Raw genomic sequence first — 20,757 nt, 5'->3', positions numbered from 1 at the left:
TGGCCAACCGGCAGACTTTCTTATATCGTTCTCGCCTAAAGTAGACGACTAAAGTAACTTCAGCCTCGTGCTAGCAAACCAACCCCGGCATCACATCGTGGTCCAGCCTCGCGCCCCCAAGAGGCGCATTGAGCAAGCGAAACTTACCAGTATCGCATTCACATCGACAGTCAACTACAACCAGCAGGGACAATTCAGGTCGCGGAACGACTGACATTCCCCATGTCATGTCTCGGTCACCGGACAGTGCCATGGGGCATATCTACATCTACCCGTGACCTTCGTTCTGTCCACAGTGTCCATCACCTCCGACCTCGACCTCGTCAGCCTTTGTCAGCAGCAGCATCAGCCCTTCAGACCCGTCGCCACTTCAAAACTTCAAGCCCCAGACCACGCAAAGCTGGTATTCTGCAACAAGTCCCCTGTCTCGAATCATGGGACGCCGACCTGTTCTACGAGAAAGCCTATTCCGCAGCATTTCCAGCCCGTCTTCCACGATCAGCAAGCACTCTACCGCCAGCTTGTTGGAAATGGTTCATCCACGACGGAGATTTGGACTTTAAATTGATTGAAGCCGAACAAGGGCACAGCGACACCAGCAACAACAACGAGAAGCAGCAGCCCTTGTCCCAGCAGCCTCAAGTAGCCCGGGTTCGGGTCCGGGTCCCTCGATCGTCCGAGCTCCGTCCGTCTTTCTGGCAAGAGTACCAATCCACTATTGTGCCTCTGGAGCTGACAACCACAACGACAAAAGCTACGGCTGCGAGTGCTTCAGCTGCTGCCGGCGCTGCTTCTTCGACGCCGGACATCATCAGCAAAGTATACAGCCACGAAGAAGTCGAAACATTCCAGCGCATCGAAGCCCCTTTGGGGGTATTGCTAAAATATTTATCGTCGAAGCAATCCTCGGCCTCAGCTCCATCTTCACCTTCAGCTTCCAATCTGAAAATGCAAACAATCTACCTCGCCCAATGCGAAATCTCCTCTTTACCTCCCGCCCTCCAAAGAGACATTCCTACCCCTGACCTTCTTCTCGCGGCTCAACCCTCACAACAACAAAACCCAACCTCCAGTTCAACTGCTCTGAATCTCATCAAAGGCGACATCTACTCATCCAGTCTCTGGCTCGGCCGTCCCCCCACCTATACCCCCTTACACCGCGACCCGAACCCAAACCTATTCATCCAACTTGCCGGCCGGAAAGTAATGCGTTTGCTTCCTCCCGAAGTCGGCGACGCGGTTTTTGAAGACGTCCAGCGGCAACTGTTGAACCTGTCGTCGTCCTTTTCGTCCTTTTCGTCGACCATTCGCGGGGAGGAGATGATGGCGGGGCCGGAGATGGTTTTGTTGCATGATGCGGTGTGGGGGGCGACGACCGAGGCCCAGGCGGTGGCCTCAGACGACGCTACTGACACCGCCAACGACAGTACTGGCGATGTAAGCATTGCCAGCAATGCCAATGCCACCAATGCAAGCTTCGGTGGGAACAGATACGCAAACGTCCTCAACAAATACGGCTTCCAAGTCGAGTTGGGAATCGGAGAAGCCCTATTCATCCCAAAGGGGTGGTGGCATAGTGTCAAGGGGGTCGGGGACGGGGTTACGGCGAGTGTGAATTGGTGGTTTCGATGATGAAAAAGAAAAAGAAAAGAACCAAGAAACCTTGAGCAGAAAAACCAAAAAGTAAAAAGTAATTGTGTAAATAGTATAAAATGTAAATTCATTGTAAACAAAGGCCCAAGCAATTAAGAAAAAGGAATATATCGGAAAAAAGGGAAAGAGGACAAACCAACTTGGGGACGATGGCCACCACCACCACCACCACCACCACCACTACTATTTGACCAGAATCAAGGGAACGACTCTGTAAGAGCCAGGAGTGAATGCTAGGGATGCGTCTAAGGAGGATGTAAATATGAACAGCACAGCAGCAGGACCTTGTACATATACAACATACCTAGGTACCCTTAGACACGAGATGGTTACATACCCAGTAGCTATCATGCCAGTCGAACCATGCTGACCGCCGGTAAAGGAGATAGAAAAAGAACCACAGGATGAGAAAGCGACGAAGCGTCACCATCCGGGCTACAACATTGTACAAACCTGCAGTGGGCGAAAGATTCATTCTATGGCACTACCACGACCAGTGCCACTGCCGTTTGGTAGAGTAAAAAGGCAGAATGAGAAAAGCATACGGTAAGAAAAGCTCCGTCAAGACCAAATCTGAATTTCATCCAGACCGATCTTCTCTGATCCTCGTGGTCTTATCGTACAGTACCAGTAAATAGCAAATGCAGCCGGTGGGTAAAAGTACAGGAATGAAAAATGAAACGACACGCTACACCACGCCGCCCACTATCCGTCCCAATCCATCATCTCCTGCTGTAACCTCTCAGACCCCAAGTTTGACATAAGAGGTATTCGAAATGCCTTCGGTACCGAGAAGAGGAAGAGATGCTTAGCCGACATGATAGATCTGATGATGCGAACTTCGAGTTTTTTTGTTCCTTCTTTCCATTTCATTGGATGGTAAGATCCCCTTGGGAACGAACTGGGCTAACCGTTCATTTGCAGTGAACAGATGGCATTGAACCCCTGACACCTCTCCTTCGGATGCTGCGATTGTGATCTGTGAGTTGCATGCGTGACAAGGTATGGAATGGCGTGGGTGCAGTGTTAAAAAACACGGACGGCGGTCATTCAAACTTCTTTCCTGCTCCGAAATCATAGGATAGAATGGTAGGGAGCAGAATCACCCGGTCTCCTTTTTGAACTCGAACGCCATCTTTTCCGTGCTTCGGTTGAACAATATCCATTCAACCTCGACCCCTGCTTCCCGCTGTAACTGACAGTCGTGACGAAGAAGCGGTTAACCATGCCCGGGAGTGATTTTCCGCATACAGCCACTGATGGTGGCATATTTCTCAAGTCGTTCACATCCTGAAATACCGGCGCTTTCATCATAAGCTTGTTAGACCCTTGTCTTCTTGCCTCATTCTCTCATATCCAACCGCCATTACCACCTTGTTGCCCTTGGCTCGCGACATTCGCAGACTTAAGTCTGGCCTTACCACGCTTCTGTCCTTGAGCTTGTGTGGTGGTCGTCGTCATGGTCGCATCTCCATCAGCTTCGGGCTGTCGTTTCGATCTCGTTCTGGGTTGGTTGTCATTCTTGAGGATTTGGCTCTGACTAGCCATGACGGCATCTCCATCCGGATCGGCCTCTACCTCATCGACGTCTTCGTTGTCTTGTTCTTCATCGGTATCAGCAACAGGCGGCTCATCATCACCATCAACGGTTCCACCATACCGTTCGTGCCAAATTCTTGCCTCGTCCAACTCATTAATGTCCAATGGTTTCGACCTGAGCCATTTCATCCTCGGTCCGCTCTTTGCTCGTTCCGACACTCTGAATCCGTAGATCTTAGGCTCGTAGATTTTACCTTTGCCCAGACCAGGAGCAAGATTGTGGGTTGCTATCCCGTTAATTGTAGGCGGCTGAGGTGGCAGGCTTGCAAGGGTTGTGGATGACTTGTCATCTTTACCCTGGTTAACTCCTGGGATTGACGGTGGTTGTGGTAATGTCAAGCTCGAACTCCTGCTGGCAGTCATCCCGGTCTGTGTCGTATTTGTTTCGGTGGGGCTCAAGGTACTTTCGCCGTCATCATTTCCCTGCGTGGAGTCTCTAGTTGCACGTCTCTTCAAGGGAGCCACATCCAGATCTGGGTATGTTAGGAAGAACAGGCAGGGGAATGTCGTGCCGAAAAAAGCTCCGTCGACTGCTTGAAAGCGAGAATTGGGAGGAGTGTACACATCAAGGCAACTGGGACAAAACAGTTTGACCGTCTGCTGGCCTGGAGTGTCGGTCAATCCTACCGGCAGTACCTTGGTGCCAGAACAGTACACCCGCGGACAGAAGCCAAAGTGCGACAACTCGTATTTTTCCATCATCTGCTGTATACCCGGTCGGGAGGTGATGTATCGAGCGTGGATCAACCCATAGAGAAGCTCGGCCGAGGATTCAATGACTGAAGCATCAGATGATGTCCGGCCATGTCGTCGACCAGTCGAAGACACTCCCGACTGTCGCCGCGCAGCGCCGTTCTGGTCTGCCGGGTCGTCCAGTTCGTCTCCCAATATGCCATCGTCTTCTTCCTCCTCTTCTTCTTCCTCTTCCTCCGAGAGGGCTGACGAATTCGTCTCCGAGGGCTCGACATCAAGGATCATCTCCAAAGCCTCTTTGTACATAGGCACTTGTGCTTGCAACCCCGTGAGGTTGAAATCATCTTCAATGAAATCCTCACTGACTTCGGCAAAGTACTCGTGGCCCACCAGATTGCAGAACGTGCCTATCCAGCTGTCTGGGGCCTGGGAAGAGGTTTGGGACATTTCGTCGGAAATCGTGGCAGATGAGCTGGTGAATTGCTGGTAGTAGAGAGATTCGGAATTGTCAGATCGAATGTCGAGCCTGTCCAGGCCCGCGGCCAGAACGGAGGCTTGCTGTGCCGACAGATTGAGGAAGGGCTGCGGAGGCGGAGGCTATACTCGTTAGGGCCTTGTTGACGTGGTGTCTATCTCGCCGCGTCAGGGAGAAGTGAGTGAAGACACCGCCGAGGGGCAGGAAGGCGGTCAACTTCGGATGGCTAAAATAACATTGGCATAATCTGTTCGGCAGGCAGTCTCGAAAAGTAGAGCCACGAAACGTTGGTCGATCAAGGCGACTGTCCGACTAAAGTGGTGTTGAAGCAATCGCGATTGCGCACAACCAGGAGGCTATTTGGTCTCGTATCGCAGGGCACTTTCACCGGCATCGACAGGATCAGGACAACGGTAAGGCTCCCTGCTTTGTGCGCACTGATACAAAAGAAAGAAGGTCTCTGCTGGTGTGGAGTCGTTGCAATAAGTACTTTATTCCAACGACAATTGGAAGCCTTTTTGGCTGCGAAGTTAGTCGGCGTCAGGCAATTCAAGTTGAAGTTGCCAGCCGCAACTTTGAAGCGATGCGCAATCGGCGGAAGCCTTGGCGCGATATCACGTGACGAGTGTTCACCAGCTATTCGCCTTATGCCCGTGGTTGCAGTACATATGGTATTTTATCCCACTACTACAACAAACTGAGCCAGCTGTATCATATCATATATTCATTTCTCGCAGATAGCTGCCGCCGATACTATGCGTCGAATGCCAGATCATCCTCCCTAAAATAATTCATTCATAATCCTCGTCAATTCTGGTTCGTTTCCAAAGACGTTGAAACCCTCTCCTAGGCCAACATCCCCAGGGGCTCCGACGAAATTATATGTCTCCGGGCCAGGGGTAGTGTTCCCATATCCTCCCGCAAGTTCAAAGAGGCTTGACAGCTCATTCGTGATTTGAAGCGCATCATTCGGGCTGACACCTAGCTCTTGATTCCCGTTGGTGTGCGTCGAATTCCCGTAGGCGCTATAATCGACTTTGTGCCCTGCCAAACCAGCCATCGCCACTGCTGCATCCGAGTGTGCGTCCTGCTCTGGGTCATTGATCGCATTCGGTCCTCGAGCCAGCAAACCGATCTTGTCACCCATGTCTTTCAACCCGCGGATGGTCCTCCAGAGTCGCTTCGATACATGAGACTTGGTGCTGAAGCCCTTCACAATCTCGATGGCAGCATAGAATTCCTGTCTGGTCTGATTGCAGAATATGGCAGGAGCATGGGCTACCGAGAGGAAGAGGACAGCCAAGGCTTGAACGAGGAAGTAGTTGTATAGGATCTGCTGTGTCTGGTAGATATCGGAAACTTGGTTGACCGCAGTAAGCGTGTTGATGGTGTCTTTGGCGACATCAATAACATTTTGTGCATAGTGACGATTCTCCATGATACTAGTTGCTGAGTGTAAAATGGGTCGATATATGGAGATGCGGGCTTGGTTCCTGCGCAGTAACATAAGCAGGCGGAGTCGTCGTAGACCACGCCCAGACATGTCGTTCTCCTTGGCCAGGTCGCCGGGCTTGAGCTGTAACGATTCTGGAAGCTGCTGGTACCATTGTAGGATTTGATAGTCGAGGAAGCCAATCTCGTCCTTTTTGGTGTTCTGCCCGGCCTCGTAGGACAGGTTGTGATACCAAACCTTGGTGGCGATCTGGTTGTATTTGGTGATATGCCTGAGATAAGGGTGACTCTCATCCTAGCAGGAAATTAGCTCTGGAAACTAAAAGACATAAAACTAGAACTATGCTCACCGGTTCGGGCAATGCCGGATCGATGTCGGCGTCTTGCAAAGCAAACGGCATCCCTGTGCCGAAACTCCAACGACGATCGAGGGCGTACACGGTCCAAAATATCCGAATGGCTTGCTGATATTCGGCCTCGTTGGTGAAGGATCGCAACAGAGAATCTTTTCTGTGGAGACCCATCTCAATGCACATGCGTGCAGCGATTCCGATAAATCGCCAGGCTTGCGCTTCTTCATCTTTCTGGAAATAAAAGGTAGCCTACACAAACGTCAACATCAACTTTGTTCGAGACACACAAAGTCTGGCACCAACCGTCAGGACTGTCAAAATCACCGACTTGATATCCAAAGCGGTGACGAGTTTCAGATCAGTGGCCGGCTTGGCGGCATCGAAAAACCTCTGGCCCATATCACTGCGGCCATGACCTTCAACAGTCAAAGTAATGGCAAGGACCATCTTCAAAACCGTTGTCTCCTCGTCGTCGAATGTATCAGCACCCGGGAGACCTGGTTGCCCAAATCCTGTTCGTAATGAAGCTGCAATAAACTTGTACAACGAAGTGGCGTGCTTGAGTAGCCGCTGTGTGTCTACCGCAGGATACATGATACCAATTTCATCGTCATAAACACGCAGTAAGCGAGTGACCTCCGCAATGTCGATCAACCATAAGGGATCTTTTGTCGGATGCGGGGGCAGTCCGTTTGCTGGTGAAGCGGCACGGCTCCGTTCACGGGACACCATGCCGTCTTCTGGTACATTGTGTGTAATACCCATGGTTTGCAGGGAAGATCTTGCAACATCCAAGCCGTATAACGTACTGGTTGGGCCATGAAACTGCGGCAGGGCTTTTGGAGGCGGCCTCTTCGGCGAAACAAGCGGAGGGAGTGTGCGCGACACCGACATTGACAAGGAGCGATGGCGTCCATCATTTGAGAAGTGAGGATCGATGGGACCTGAATATGCGGCATCTGATCGGCTGCGAAGCTCGTTCAAGCTGGCGTAAAGCTCATTGACTTGTTCCTGCAGAGCAGTGATATGTTCGCGCATCTGATTGAACTCCCTAGATGTCCGTCAGTGCAGGTCCATACGGATAGGCGGCTCTGTACGTACGCCGAGTCCTTGAGAGAATTGGTGCAGCAGTTTGGCGCGTAGATACAGTCGAGCGAAAGGTTGCCGCACCGCTGGCATGGCGTCTGGCCATTGCACTTGATCTTGCGGCGCTTGCATTCGTTGCTGTTGACGTGACTGTATAAGTACCGATCTCATTTATCTTGTAGAATGTCCTGCCATCTGGGCTCACCATGCTATTGAGATGTATCTGTTTCTCTTCGACCTGGTGTGTTGCTGCTTGTCACCCGGGGCCTCTCCCTCGGCTTTCCGCTTCTCGCCATGACCATTGACTGGGGGCGAGGCGTCCGAGGGCGTGACACTGGAGGCCATGATGATATTGTCTGATTCCAGCTGATATCGACCTTGATCCGGGAGGGTGGAGTGACAGAGCGCGTGGAGGAGGAATATTTCCGCAGTGCGAGGGAAGCAAAGGAGGCGGAATTACCAGTGCCAGTTGCCAGTGGGCGGGGGACGTAGGGGGCCACTGCTGAAGTATTATTAAGGGAGCGCAGGTGAGAGGTGAACTTGAAGGCAGGCGATTGGTACCTTAGGGTATTTCAGGCTACTACCGGGAGAACACAGCCAATGACAATTTCATCCGGTGCCCTTACCAAGTTCAATTGTGGGCGCTGCAGTGATGGTGTGGGAGCACACGAGGAAGCTTCGCCTCTTTGCGGAGAGCAGGCGGGGGAGCGCCCTCACCTGCACGTATTGGCCACTGCACTGCAGTAGCAGCAGCCTGCGCCAGGGACTACAACTACTAACTACTGTCGAACATTTGTTACCATAATGCCAGCGCAGATACCTACCTACACCTGACAATGTTATTTACATGTGTGCTTCCTCGGTATCATCCAAGATCTTATCATATCATCAAATCTTATCATATCAGACTATTATCACCGACCTTGTCATCTTATCTCAAACCGCGCAGAGACGCCACGTGACGCCATCCAAATTCCACTCTATTTCAACAACTGTTCAACAACTTACCCTCCGTCCCGTCACGGCACCTTCAGCCACCCAAATTGTAGTCACTGACAACATTATTGCAGCAAGAGGCGCCGTCGGTCTTGCAGCCCCCTTGTCTTCCACGTGCCTTTACCCAGCAGACGTGATGAAAAGGGGCACTTTTCTACACGACCTGCCCAAGGTCATCCCGGACAGATGCAGCATCACGAACTCCCTAGTGAATCCACAGTCCGGCCACGATTTGGTCGCAACGGGCCTCGGTCCCGGCATGGGTGCTTAACTTGTCGTGGACGCAAGCTGAAATGCGATGAGCGACGGCCATTTTGCATGAGATGTGCCAAAACAAGGCTCAAATGCGAATGGGACCAGTCAAAACGAACTCGCCCTCTATACGTGCAATTGACTCCCAGAGACAGTCCTCCCAACGAAGAAGAGGCCGGCGGTCTTCTCAATCGCAATGTGGACACACCGGCCGAAGTAGGCGAGCAATCTGTCACGGCATCTAATGTGTCTCCGAGTCTCGATGGCATTGCACAATGGCTGGCTCAACTTCGTCGCGGCAGCCCGATAATAACTCCACTGCGACCCACGTTATCTACAAACCACCTTCCGTTACGCAACTCATTGGTGCTGGATCAACAGGCCTGGGAATGCTTCAACTACATACCGAGCTCCGTGCTAGTCCATAACATCGGAAAGCCATGGACCTGGAGTATGTTCGCCTATATCCACTCGAATATCGCCACCTGGGAACCCGGGGTCATGAGGGCCTTTATCGCGACAGCTTCCACAGAAAGGTTGCGTCTTCACTCTGGAGACAGCACATCGCAGGCAAGGACTCGGGAGCTTCGACAATTAAGCATGGTACACTACCGTCACTCACTCAAGGACCTTGCCTCGGTTGTTGAAAGAGCGGCCAGCGTCGACCGAAGCCCCGCCGATCTTGATGCGCTATTTGCCTTGTGGTATTTGATTTTGGCATTCGAAAGCTCTCACGAAGATCTCTTCTCGGTGTCACATGTGCACCTCAATGGCATACGCTCCTTCTTGTCCAAAGCTTTTGCCAGCAAGGGACCTGGGGGGAAAGAGCCGCAGTTGCCGCCTGCGTCACAGCAGCTGTTGCTGCTGACAGTGTTCGTGTCCCCTTCCCACCTTTGCGATACAATAAGGTGACCTCGGCCTGACTCGTTACTTCTTTAGCTTTCACGATACCCAACTCATCCCGCGAAACGCCGAAGCAGGCAAACTATCTCAAGACCTGTACTCTGCACCAGCGAACACTTCTATTTCGATGGGCCGCCTCTTCGAAGAGGCGAGAGTGTGCCTGCCCAAGATCTACGGGTCTGCATATCCAGTTCAGGAGTTCATGGATGATATAGAAAACTACCGCGCGCTAAGCCTGCTCCATAGAGCCTTGAAGCTCAAGCTGAACGTGTTGAAGTTGGGGATGGCTTCAATGGAGAATCCAGTGGACGAAAGGACTCTGAGGCGAATGGGCAATCAAATTCAATCCGTCGGCCAAGTATGTGTATTCCATGTTGCCAGCTTGTTTGCTTTTCTCCGTCATGTTTATTACAAACCTGTTCATATGCTAACGTCAGGGTTCACTAGGAGTTCTATGACCTTATTGCCATGGCGCGGGTCATCCAGAGTTCCGGCGGCCGACGAGTTGTTTTCAGCATCTTCCACGCGGTGCTCGAGTATCACGCTGTCAAAGTGCTGTATTGCTGCCTTGTCGAGCCAGCTTCTTGTCGTCGGTCCTATTTCTCGGACGTCCTCTCCGGTCGAGGATGTGTGCACGACACTTGTCGTCAACCTCAATTGGTTGGTCCTAATAGTGGTTGTTCCTCGATGCCCGCGGCAGACGTACCTGACACCTCAATGAGCGACCTTCTGGAAATCGCGCACAAGGCGTTGGCTGAAGATCCATCCCTGGTCTACAGATACACCGCACCTCTAGCGGTCGCACTGCTCAAGACTAAGGATGCCATACATCGTGAATGGATACGCAGCCAACTGTTGCGGGCTCATGTCCTTTTCCCTGACCCTGGCGGGCTACCATCCCGGTTGCTCGAGGGCGGCAACAATCACGAGATGAATATGACCATAGCGGGCACATCGGCGTTGATTGAGAATTGGCCAAATACCTTTGACTTGTCCGGACCTGCCACGGCTAGCAACCCTGTTTGATGGCAAGGTGTCTTCATGGTACAAGTAGGAAGCAAGGATCAGCTGCAAGACAAAAGGTGCTTCGCTACGCTCCAGAAGAGTCATACGACGCAGAAGAAAGATAGCATGAACAAGGTCTGCGCCGGGGACGTTGGAACGTCGCAGAGAGGAGCTGGCGGCCTGACGCTGAGCAATCACACCGGTTATTGAAATCAAGAAATCCCTCTTATCATGCTTATCAAGGGGCTGGCTCTATTGGCAGTGGCCGCTACCGAGGGCTCCCCTTGCAAGCACAGCCTCAGATCACATAGCGGAAATCGGTCAGCTCCCGATCAGTCTTGCCTGACAAATCTTCTCGCAGCTCTTCATCCAGGCTCAGTGGTGGGCTTGCACCATACAGCCTGTTCCTTCGTCTGTTTTCGCTGATGTAGTACACCAGAAGACAGATGAGGAAGGCGGCTCCCAAGGCGAGCCCCGAAAGAGAGGCTCTGAGACCAGTCTATGTCAACGGAAAACATGTCAGCAATTCGAAGTTCCATCCGCTACGGACGCGTGGCATTCTCGAGTGTCATAAAGGATGATCCAATACCTTTTTGGATGGTGTGAGGAAAGCAAAGGAGTAGGAAGAAAACCAGGCAATGTCACCTGGCACGGTATTTTAGACGGGGAGAGGCGCAACACCATAACATACCGTATATCTTGGTTTCTGGCTGGCCAGGAAGAACTGTGGGCCAATGATATTCCCAACACAGTACGCGACAAACAGAGTTGCGCTTGCGACAGATCGCTTGGTAAAGCCGCCGACGTTGGAACTGATCAAACTTAAAGAGAGGGGGATGTTACAAGCAAAGACGGCAGCCAAGCACAAGCCGCCCATGCGGCCAGCGCGACCTTTCAGCTCGTACACCATGATCATGCCCACCATGGAGCTGATTGTGTTGAAGATCATAAGGACCAGCCGGGATGACGGGATGATACTGGCTAAGCCTGAAGTGAGGAGGAGGAAGACCAGCTGAGCTGCGCCCACAGGCATCTGAATCAGGAGGGCCTTGAGGTCTGTGAAGCCAAATCCTGCCACGACGATCGAGCTGAACTAAATGCCACAGAAGATATCTCTGCTGTCAGCGTACGTTCTCGCGACCCAGCGGCCAGTAACGACAAACAATGCAATATCAATGGAAGTCGAATTTCCACTTCAAGGCTAAGAGAGTCGAGAAAGGAGGAAGACTCGAACTTACGCTGGTTAGTCCGCCGTTTGCTAGATTGACTGACACGGTGTAGAGGACCAGAAGCCAGATCTGTGGATCACGCAAGGCATCCATGACCTGGCTTGTCACAAAGGTGTCATTGTCCATAAGGCCCGTCTTGTTGTGGATAGTCCGCTGCAATGCCACCTGGCGCTGCCTTTCATCCAGGAAGATGGCCTTTGTGGGTGAATCCGGCAGCACCAGGTACAGAACAAAAGCATAGGCTGAGGTGACGGCCCCGAGGATCAAGAAAAGCAAGCGCCAGTGCTGGAGTGGCGACGTCGTGATCTGGCCGATGCCGTGCGCGACCACGCCGCCGATGACGTTGGCAACCGCATTGCCCAGCCACCAAGCACCCTGTCTGCACCGGGCAAGAGAGTCAGCAAAAGTGTTCTCGAGGTCGCACCGGAGACGCATTGGCAAAACCATGGCCAGGCCAGGCAGGAGGTGCCAGCAGCAGCTGACGGGAGCCGGGCAACAACACCTGGCCCGTGGCCTCCTGAGCAGGCTGGTCCAGACTCTCTGACTCTGGGCAGTTCGAGCACTTACCGTATTGGTTGTTCTTTACGCGTGTAGAACATGCCCGTGATAAGGGCAAATCCTGGGGCGAGAGCCGCCTCAGCCACACCAAGAAAGAACCGTGCAGCCATGAGGCTGGCAAAGCCTTGGCAGGCACCGTGGCACATCAGAATGCCGCCCCATATAAAGCTGTTGACTTGGTCAATATGCTGCCTTGCCGTTGTATTGATGGGTGCAGAAGTCAAGTGGGCACAAAGAGCTGGGACAATGAAAGTAGAACAAGGGTCACTCACACTGTGAGAGCCAGGTATTTCCCCAAAGGAAGTCGGACAATGAGATATGAACTGGGCCAACTCCAGGCCAGGTAGCCGAAGTAAAAGACCGCCGAGCACCAGGAGTATTGGGATCCGGTCAGATGCTGTTACAGCCCAAGGTCAGCGCGTCCATGCTCCAATGACACGAGGGACCAATACTGATTCGTTGCAGAATCGATCCTTCTCAGGGATTTCCTTGCCAGATCCTTGAGCAAACCCAGCAGCGTTGAATAGCTGAGGGTCAACTTATCCACGTATTGCAGCATGTAACAGAAACCCATCACCGGAATGATGCTGTAGACAATGTGGTCAATCAGCAACTGGGGGGATTTTTGCGCGGTCTGGATGAAGGACACTGTCGGGTGGAGGAGCGGGTTGGCACTAACCACATATCGATCTTTCTGAGCACCCGTTTGGATTCGGCCAAGGACAGAGGCGATATATGCCCTTCCTCCGTCGTTTGAGTGGGCATCAACGGATTGTGTGTGTCCTTGAGGTCGGCAAGGATGACATCCTTTCTGGTATCCATAATGCTACTGGGATTTTGGAGTTGGTGGTCGACGTGAATGGCAGGTAGGTTGAGGCTGGAGGGAAGCAGAGAGATGTGTGAGAAGGGTTCGTTGGTGGCACCGAAGACTCGTGAAGACTATTGAACAGAGGTGTGACTGCCGTCGTCTTTGAGACACGGACACTGGTCCAGACTTTATGGCGCGAGCGAACGTGGGTAAACTCCTCCATCTATCTAGACGGACACAGGGGAGTTCTTGGTTGTCTTCATCAAATGTGTTACCTTATCTTTCGCCCTTAGCTAGAGGTCACAACGGGGAAGAGCGTCCTGGCGCCTGTGTGATGATAAGACATTGTTTCTTGGACCATCTGAACTAAAGCCACTCTTCCCACTCCCCAGGTTGGTGGTCTGTGGGGTTGATTGTCCGTTTGATATCTCGGCAAGGCTCTGCACGTCGGCTACCAGATGGCCACGATGATTGGCTGCATCGGCTAAAGTGGGCACGGCATGTGGACATCTGGACAGTATCCGAGATAGTTTCGTACACTCCGTGCGTACTGCATGTCTATGCGCTCGCCACCTAGCTATACAAGGGGGAATCCAACCATTCCCAGTCGCAGTCCCCTGAAAACCCCCGTTGAGGTAATGCGGGTTCATCAGGCGAGATGCGCACAAGCAGGTCCACGCAGCCAGTGTGCATCGGCCTAGCGAGATAACCAATTCCTCCATCATGATACCAGCTCAGTCTTAGGCTCTACAGTGCAAAGACAGGCCGTACTTTCCGATAGTGATAGCAGTGAAAGCATGGATACCCCCGCAATAAAGCCCTTCCTGTAGATTAGACATACCAAAGCTTTATTCTCCTCTGGCCACCCCGTTCCCGTCAGGTCCTCTCAGCACCTGTCGGCACCATGGCGACAAGCACCATCACCACCACCACTTTGCCCGTGTCGACCAAGACCGAGGCGAAAACCCTCGCAGACGAGTCGCTGGAAGGTGTAGCCCAAGCACTCTGGGAAGTCAATCATCAGGTAAGCATACACCACACAAAAAAGACAAAAAGAGCAAAGAGCGAGATCTATGACTGACTGTATGACCGTGATCCAGATCTGGTCCAACCCGGAATTGGGTTACCAAGAGCACATTGCCCACGACACCATCTGCGACTTCCTCGAGAAGCAAGGCTTCAGCGTGACTCGGCACGCGTACGGCATCCCGACGGCCTTTGAGGCCCAGAGTGGGCACGGCGGCCGCCTTGTATGCTTCAACGCCGAATATGACGCCCTTCCCAACATCGGCCATGCCTGCGGACACAACCTGATTGCCACCGCGGGTGTGGCTGGCTTCCTAGCATTATCGCACATCTTGAGAGCACGGAATAATGGTCCCGGCAGAACGCGATTGTTGGGGACGCCAGCCGAGGAAGGCGGTGGTGGGAAGATCAAGCTTCTGCAAGCAGGAGCGTACGAGGGTGTAGATGTCACATTGATGGCGTATGTTCTCGATCCTCTGAGTGGCCACGAAGCCCAAAGACTCACATGCAACACGCAGGCATGGAGGGACCAACAATCTACGCAACTTTGGTCCGCAACATAAGGGCATCGGCGGTGTGCGTACGGTGGCCCGGGAGCAGTTCTTTTGCGAATTCACAGGCAAGAATGCCCACGCCGGCGCGAACCCGTGGGACGGCACCAATGCGCTCGACGCCTTTGTAGCGGCGTACAACAACGTCTCGCTGCTTCGACAGCAGATCCACGACACCGACCGGATCCATGCTGCAATCACCGAGTCTCCCAAAGCCCCCAATATCATAGCAGCCACGACAAAAGCCACCTTTGCGACGAGGAGCGAGACTCTTCAAGGTCTCAAGGTCCTGTCGGACAAGGTCACCGCCTGCATCAAGGCGGGCGCCTTAGCCACGGGTTGTGAAGTCTCCGTCGAAAAGTATGAGATATCGCACATTTCGTTGTGCTTCTCCCATGTAAATCACTTCAAGTGGGATCGACTTGGCTAACGCCCACTTACTCGACAGTGAGGAATCATACGCAGACATTGTTATCAACGACGCTCTGTGCCGTCGCTGGCAGGCAAGGATGGCAGAGTATGGACAAGACGTTCTCGTCAGCGTTGCAGAGCCGCTGTCCGCCTCCTCGGATTTTGGTAAGTTGCTTTGCGTCTTCTCCCTCTGCACCGGAGCAGAGAATCTCCTTTTTTTTTGTTTGTGTTTCGGCACTCGGTTGCTCGTTGAAGTATGCGTAGGTCTGACACACCGTCTCTCTTTCTTGCACTTAGGAAACGTCAGCTACGCCATGCCAGCAATGCACGCCATTTTCACAATCCCGGCCCCGGAAGGCGCTTCACCACATCATCCCACATTCACGAGCGCCGCGGGCACAAAAGAGGCGCATGAGATCACGGTGGTGGTCGGGAAGGCCCTTGCACTCGTGGGGTGGGATGTTTTGACCGACAATGAGCTTCTTGCTGCGTCCAGGTCGGAATGGTGTGAGAAGATGGCTGCATCAGGTGTTGATACCTAGAGACCTCGTGTCTGGAATTGTTCCCTTCATTCACTGCTAACTCTGCCAGACTCGACTCAAGTGGACTTCATAAGGGGTGCCGCTGTGTTAGTCGAGCCTGGCCGTTGGACTTGTCAGCATTGTCTTTGCGAACAATTGATTTGGGTGTGTCTGACTGTGCAGTGTCTCCACAGCCTGGTTGCTACCAGATAGTCAGATTCGTTGACGTACAGCCATGCTAGCAGAAGGTACTAGGGGCCCATCTTCGAAAACAACCGAACAGGCGGAGTGGGAGTAGAACTGACCATATGTGCTGCTTCACTTCACAAGAAGAAATGCCGGTGCTTTGTAGGAGCAAAGTACTGTGCAGAGCCCAGTGTCTTTACTTTCCTCTGAGGGCTGTGATATGTACGGTCTGATTCCGTGCAAGACAGAGCCCTTTCACCCAATGTGTGATTCAGGGCCCTGAGACAGACCGTTCGACCAGGTCCCGTCCTTTGAGGTGGTCCCGTCACAATAGCCCCTTTTGGACGCAGACGCAGGCAGCCTTGTCAACGAGACCCAGATTCTGTTCGGCGCCCCCACGCCACGTGTCTGTCCTGTGCCCAGACTGATGATCCCAAGTGTACTGTAAACTTTGTATACTCGTGCCGGAAGCGGAACCCCTGAAACGCGACCACGCCACCACCCGGGTGACTGGTCCTGCCACTTCCCATCCATCCCATTCCATCCCATAGACGTTTCCCTGTGGGCCAGAGCCAGCTTCCGACCAAGTCCAAGTTTGCCGCTCCTCGTTAGGAGTGTGGTAGTTAGCCGACTGCCGGCACGTCTGTGGACCTCCCAACGTCAGTCACGAAGGTCCTCAATGGCCGTTATCCTTCGCCTTCCTCTATCGTTTGCTCTTCGCTGGAAATGGGGCTTGCTTTCTGCACATAATGCCTCGGTCCCTGCCTCCCTTGCGACTACCAGTAGTAGACTCGTAGTGCACATCTCCGCCTCGCCGGTAGTGATGCTCATCTGTGATTCGCGCCAAACCGCCGAGCATGAGATGAAGCCGTGAGAAGCTGATCCTTCTTGGAGGGACCTTGCCAAGAGCCATGCATGACAATGACCACCCAAATCCCCAAAAGTCAAATATGTCAGAGCAGAAACCAGGGTCCAGAAACCAAGGAGACTCCACCATGCTGCGCTGCGCTGCCATGTCCGACCGCAGTTCCTCGCCGCGACCGACGAACTCGATGTGTCCTTTTCCAACTCAAACGTGTTGCCCTGCACGATAATATTACCAATGTTTCGGCAACGCCCTTCGGCATGTATCGCAGAAACGAGATTGGCGAGCAAGTGATGGGCTGATAAGTATACTTGAGACGCCAATTTGTCGTGAGACTTGTGGTAGTAATTGCACCCAGATCGAGGCAACTGTCTATCTGATCCATTGTTATACGCTCTGCCAACACTGAGGCCAGCTGTCCCCTACCCTGGTGCCGATTTTTGTCCCAAGTGCTATTTTGACCGACCGCAACAAACGATAGGACCACAAGAAATGTCCCTCGTGATCGTTGGCGGGGGCATAATCGGCCTGGCCATCGCATATTTCGTGACGTCGTCCGACCCGAGCAGAAAAGTCATCATCCTCGACTCGGAGCAGAGCCTGTTCCTGTCAGCGTCTGGGTTTTCGGGCGGGTTCATCGTGCGCGACTGGTTCGGCGCGGCCGTCCTGCCTCTCGCCGAGCTGTCGTTCCGTCTGCATCGGGACCTGGCCGATGCCCACGACGGACGACGTCAATGGGGATACACGCCCAGCATCGGATACAGTCTGGTCACGCAGGATCAGGGATCTGGACAGCAAGTGCGAGGCGAAGATTGGCTGCTGACTGGCACGAGTCGGGCCGAAGTGGCGCGGAAATACGCCGGTGCTTCGTTGTCCCCGACGAATTCAGGCCCAGACCTAGAGTCTACAGGGTCAGAGTCGGACTCGAACAACGCCTGCCGTGATCGCGATGCCAACCTTCGACCGGACGGCTCTCCGCTGTGGGCCAACATACCAGCGGGAGGCGTGTTAGAGAAGATCTCGAGTCCGGCTGGGTGCGCGCAGGTCGAGCCACGCGAGCTGTGTGAGTGGCTCTTGCAACGCTGCCGGGACCGTGGCGTCCAGCTGTCTCTTTCAACGAAACCTGTCGGCTTCGTGCGCAACGCCGCGGGGAAGGTGGTTGGTGTTCAAGTCCAGAGACGCGCTGCAAATGAATCTGATATTGCTGGCGCCGGCGTGGGTGTGGACGTGGGCGTGCAGACGCAGACGCAGACGCAAATGCAAAACGCTCGCATTCTGTGCAAAGACGTCGTCATCGCGGCCGGCTGCTGGACGCCGCGCGTCTTCGAAACATTGACCGGAAAAAAGATGCAGATCGGCATCCGACCGCTGCCCGGTTACAGTATCACCGTCCGCTCGCCACGGTATCGTCGTCCAATCCTCGAACATGACGAGACCGGCACCGGCCGGAAGGTCGAGACCAGCCACTCCATCTTCTGTCCTCCGGGCCGCGATTGGGACTATTCCCCCGAAGCCATGGCGAGGCAAACCAAGGATGGAATCCCCGAGGTGTACGTGGCGGGCCTCAACAATGAGAGCCATCGTCTGCCGGAACTGGCCGGCCAGTCGAAGCGTCTCATGGAGAAACCCCTGATGGACCATCTCAAAAGGACCGCCGTCAATTTGGCAGGCAAGATCCAAGGCCAGGGTCAGTCACCACCCATCGATGATCTCCACGTGGTCAGAGAAGCTCTCTGCTTCAGGCCCGTTTCCGACAGCGGCAAACCCATCATATCTCGTGTGGACAACATCGCCACCGCCGCCGGCGGCGGCCTGTATGTGGCCAGTGGCCATGGTCCTTGGGGTATCACTTTGTCTCTGGCCACGGGTTTCGTCCTGGCAGAGGTGCTGCAGGGTAAGACCCCGACCGTCGCTTTGGATGAATTTACTCTGCGGCCACAAAGATCAGAGTACCTGCAGTCGATGCTGTGACATGGCGACAGAAAGAAACGTGGCTTGAGGATTATGCGTCTCGAAAAGGACCCATACGGGATGAACATCCCGAGTCTGCCATGAGTGCGAGTTGTTGGAGTCTATTGACTTTCGATCGTTGGCGTGGACGATCGAATCTCCGGTAGCCTTGGTTTAAAGAAGTAGAGATGGTTCTTTGGCTGCTTTTGTACATGGAAGCATGGTGACTCTGGACCACTTCTGCAGACTGGCATGAAATGATAGATGAAAAAAGCCCGAAAGTGCCAATTTGACGATCGCTGCAAGATTCTTCCAGACACGTCCCCTTGGTAGGATAAAGCAGTCTTGTGCTCCTTAGATAAATGTCTGGGCCCCGGCTAGACACAAACGAAACGGCGCTGCCTCTGGGAGACACTTATGCTTTCCAACATCGTTGCATGCTTTCTCGTGACCCTCTCATCGACCCCTAGGCACCACCAGCTGTCCCCTGCGAACCGCGCCCCTCATTATTGGTCGCCGATTGGATACTCGCTCTGAGCAACAGCGCCAGCCAGTCTGGCACGACACGGAACGCCGTCCCAGTAACCATATTTTCGGGGACAAAAACACTTCCACTCCTCCCACTGAGCACCTGCGCTACGACCCTACTCGCGACGTCCTCGGCCGAGAGGACAGTCCGCTTGGTCCGGTCCAGCTCGGATTCCCAGGATGCGACAAGTGGGGTCCTCGCCCACATCGGGTGTATGATGGATGCCTGAATACAGTGCCCGTTCTCGTACCGATGTTGAAGCTCCTGGACTAGACTTTCATGCAGACCAAGCACCGCGGCTTTGGTGGCCGTGTAGTCGCCCAGGTTGGGTTGTCCCGTGTAACTGGCCATGCTGGCAAGCGTGACGATGTGGCCCTTCTTGGCGGCGAGCATCTTCGGCAGGATGAGCCGCAACAAGCTGAAATGCGAGAGGACGTTGATGCGAAAAATCTTGTCGAGGAATGCGTCCGAGGTGTTGAGAATGGTGTGCGCCTGGGCTATGCCGGCGTTGTTAATCAGCACGGTGGGTGTGGTTGTCTTGAGGAATTCGGTCACTGTTGTCCGGATCGAGTCGAAGTCGGACAGGTCGATCTTGTGGTAGCTTAAACGCGGGACTGGGGTAGATGTTAGTCTGCCCAATGAGCTGGTCCAGGAAACGAAATGGCAAGGGACAATGATGGAGAAAGAGGGAGTGTATGAGAATACGACATAACCCGGGAGAGACCATGACAGATATACTTACTATCCTTCATGTCGGCCGGCAGATCCTGAATGTCAAGAACCACAATCCTCGCCCTCGTCTTCGCCGCGAACAGCTTGACCATCTCCCTGCCAAACCCTGAACAACCTCCGGTGATGACAATAACTTCTCTCCCCTCCGCGGCGAAGTCCCATGGCTCCCCTTGCCTGGTTAAGTGCCAGTAGTTGAGGGCAAGTCGGTTCAACAAGCGGTTGACGTGCAGCGCCAGCCCGATCCAAAACAACTTCTTAAGCGCTCTCAGGGGCGGGTCGGCGTGCAAGGTGATGCTGTTGCGTAGATTGAAGGGCAGTCGGAAGGGAGGGGCGAGCGTGAGGTCCGGGAACCATGGAACTTTGTCCAATATATGGGGATTGCGTTGGATGTACAGCAGCAATGGGCCCGTTATGAAAGGCGACAAGAGAGCGTTGAGGGCGGTTTTTTTGATGGACGGGAATTGGATTGTGGATTGAGACGCCATTTTCGCTAAAAGGGGATGTGGTGTCGTCTCTTGGGTCAGAGGAGGATGAAAGCAAGAGTCTTCCTACCACTTTTGTCCGAAGCAGATCGGGGAGATGCAGAATGCGGAGAGAAGAGGAAGAGGAGGAAGCGGAGGGATTACTACGTCATTTCCTTTGGGCGGCGCAGCGGATATACTTGGTACTGTGCACGCCCCATTGAAAGGTCCCAGTAGTCTCATACACACTACTTAGGTGCGCGGAGAATGATGGTACAGAGAACAAAACGATAATGAACTCATCAGCTTCGTCGAAAAGGTCCTTCGTAGGTTCCCTCGTCGTTGCCAACCGCACTGGTGGGTGTACTGCGAAAGTGGCTTAGATCACCACTACCCGTCTTTCGCAACGCTTGTCTCCTCGTTTCGACGTTGATCTCACTGCCTACCCCCATGGGCGAGCTTT

The 20,757-nt window shown here is 53.5% G+C and overlaps 8 protein-coding genes across 9 annotated transcripts; 4 read left to right on the top strand and 4 right to left on the bottom strand.

Moving 5' to 3' along the window:
* The first annotated feature begins 56 nt into the window (after positions 1-56).
* HMPREF1120_03969 (uncharacterized protein) lies at positions 57-1,833 on the top strand. Its single transcript, XM_009158066.1, has one exon. The coding sequence runs from the start codon at positions 223-225 to the stop codon at positions 1,630-1,632; it is 1,410 nt and encodes a 469-aa protein (XP_009156314.1). The 5' UTR covers positions 57-222; the 3' UTR covers positions 1,633-1,833.
* Positions 1,834-1,886: 53 nt separating this feature from the next.
* On the bottom strand, positions 1,887-4,961 carry HMPREF1120_03968. Of its 2 annotated transcripts, XM_009158065.1 has the most exons (2): positions 3,314-4,961; positions 1,887-3,257 (listed from the first exon to the last, which is right to left on the bottom strand). In XM_009158065.1, the coding sequence occupies exons 1-2, from the start codon at positions 4,390-4,392 to the stop codon at positions 3,233-3,235; spliced, it is 1,104 nt and encodes a 367-aa protein (XP_009156313.1). In that variant the 5' UTR covers positions 4,393-4,961; the 3' UTR covers positions 1,887-3,232. The 2 variants fall into 2 exon arrangements, with proteins under 2 accessions (XP_009156313.1, XP_009156312.1); XM_009158064.1 differs by having other exon boundaries at positions 1,887-4,961.
* A 161-nt stretch (positions 4,962-5,122) lies between these two features.
* HMPREF1120_03967 (uncharacterized protein) lies at positions 5,123-7,951 on the bottom strand. Its single transcript, XM_009158063.1, has 6 exons — positions 7,873-7,951; positions 7,517-7,810; positions 7,327-7,449; positions 6,529-7,276; positions 6,223-6,474; positions 5,123-6,167 (listed from the first exon to the last, which is right to left on the bottom strand). Exons 2-6 carry the CDS (start codon positions 7,654-7,656, stop codon positions 5,202-5,204), a joined length of 2,229 nt encoding a protein of 742 aa, XP_009156311.1. The 5' UTR covers positions 7,657-7,810; positions 7,873-7,951; the 3' UTR covers positions 5,123-5,201.
* Positions 7,952-8,493: 542 nt separating this feature from the next.
* On the top strand, positions 8,494-10,488 carry HMPREF1120_03966 (uncharacterized protein; the record flags this gene model as incomplete). Its single annotated transcript, XM_009158062.1, has 3 exons — positions 8,494-9,431; positions 9,499-9,820; positions 9,910-10,488. 3 exons carry the CDS (start codon positions 8,494-8,496, stop codon positions 10,486-10,488), a joined length of 1,839 nt encoding a protein of 612 aa, XP_009156310.1.
* A 277-nt stretch (positions 10,489-10,765) lies between these two features.
* Positions 10,766-13,076, bottom strand: HMPREF1120_03965 (MFS transporter, ACS family, allantoate permease; the record flags this gene model as incomplete). The annotated part of the gene is made up of 8 exons (XM_009158061.1): positions 10,766-10,966; positions 11,159-11,560; positions 11,706-12,075; positions 12,264-12,422; positions 12,527-12,651; positions 12,707-12,781; positions 12,832-12,841; positions 12,934-13,076. The coding sequence occupies 8 exons, from the start codon at positions 13,074-13,076 to the stop codon at positions 10,766-10,768; spliced, it is 1,485 nt and encodes a 494-aa protein (XP_009156309.1).
* An 890-nt stretch (positions 13,077-13,966) lies between these two features.
* On the top strand, positions 13,967-15,592 carry HMPREF1120_03964 (amidohydrolase; the record flags this gene model as incomplete). Its single annotated transcript, XM_009158060.1, has 5 exons — positions 13,967-14,086; positions 14,163-14,548; positions 14,607-14,999; positions 15,088-15,215; positions 15,348-15,592. 5 exons carry the CDS (start codon positions 13,967-13,969, stop codon positions 15,590-15,592), a joined length of 1,272 nt encoding a protein of 423 aa, XP_009156308.1.
* Positions 15,593-17,114: 1,522 nt separating this feature from the next.
* On the top strand, positions 17,115-18,593 carry HMPREF1120_03963 (uncharacterized protein; the record flags this gene model as incomplete). Its single annotated transcript, XM_009158059.1, has 1 exon — positions 17,115-18,593. One exon carries the CDS (start codon positions 17,115-17,117, stop codon positions 18,591-18,593), a length of 1,479 nt encoding a protein of 492 aa, XP_009156307.1.
* Positions 18,594-19,038: 445 nt separating this feature from the next.
* On the bottom strand, positions 19,039-20,318 carry HMPREF1120_03962 (short chain dehydrogenase/reductase; the record flags this gene model as incomplete). Its single annotated transcript, XM_009158058.1, has 2 exons — positions 19,039-19,715; positions 19,844-20,318. The coding sequence occupies 2 exons, from the start codon at positions 20,316-20,318 to the stop codon at positions 19,039-19,041; spliced, it is 1,152 nt and encodes a 383-aa protein (XP_009156306.1).
* Between the last annotated feature and the right edge of the window lie 439 nt (positions 20,319-20,757).

Source organism: Exophiala dermatitidis (assembly GCF_000230625.1).
Source record: "Exophiala dermatitidis NIH/UT8656 unplaced genomic scaffold supercont1.3, whole genome shotgun sequence".
Taxonomy (NCBI): Eukaryota; Fungi; Ascomycota; class Eurotiomycetes; order Chaetothyriales; family Herpotrichiellaceae; genus Exophiala; species Exophiala dermatitidis.
This window is presented reverse-complemented; position numbering and strand designations above follow the sequence as displayed.

Bases quoted from the DNA above. Each gene is read 5' to 3' on its own strand.
- HMPREF1120_03967 (XM_009158063.1), bottom strand. From the start codon at position 7,656: ATGGCCTCCAGTGTCACGCCCTCGGACGCCTCGCCCCCAGTCAATGGT. The intron at 7,450-7,516 runs GTGAGCCCAGAT...TCACGTCAACAG, and splicing joins AGATACATCTCAATAGCATG to CAACGAATGCAAGCGCCGCA. The intron at 6,168-6,222 runs GTGAGCATAGTT...ATTTCCTGCTAG, and splicing joins ATCCGGCATTGCCCGAACCG to GATGAGAGTCACCCTTATCT.
- HMPREF1120_03969 (XM_009158066.1), top strand. From the start codon at position 223: ATGTCATGTCTCGGTCACCGGACAGTGCCATGGGGCATATCTACATCT.
- HMPREF1120_03968 (XM_009158064.1), bottom strand. From the start codon at position 4,392: ATGTCCCAAACCTCTTCCCAGGCCCCAGACAGCTGGATAGGCACGTTC.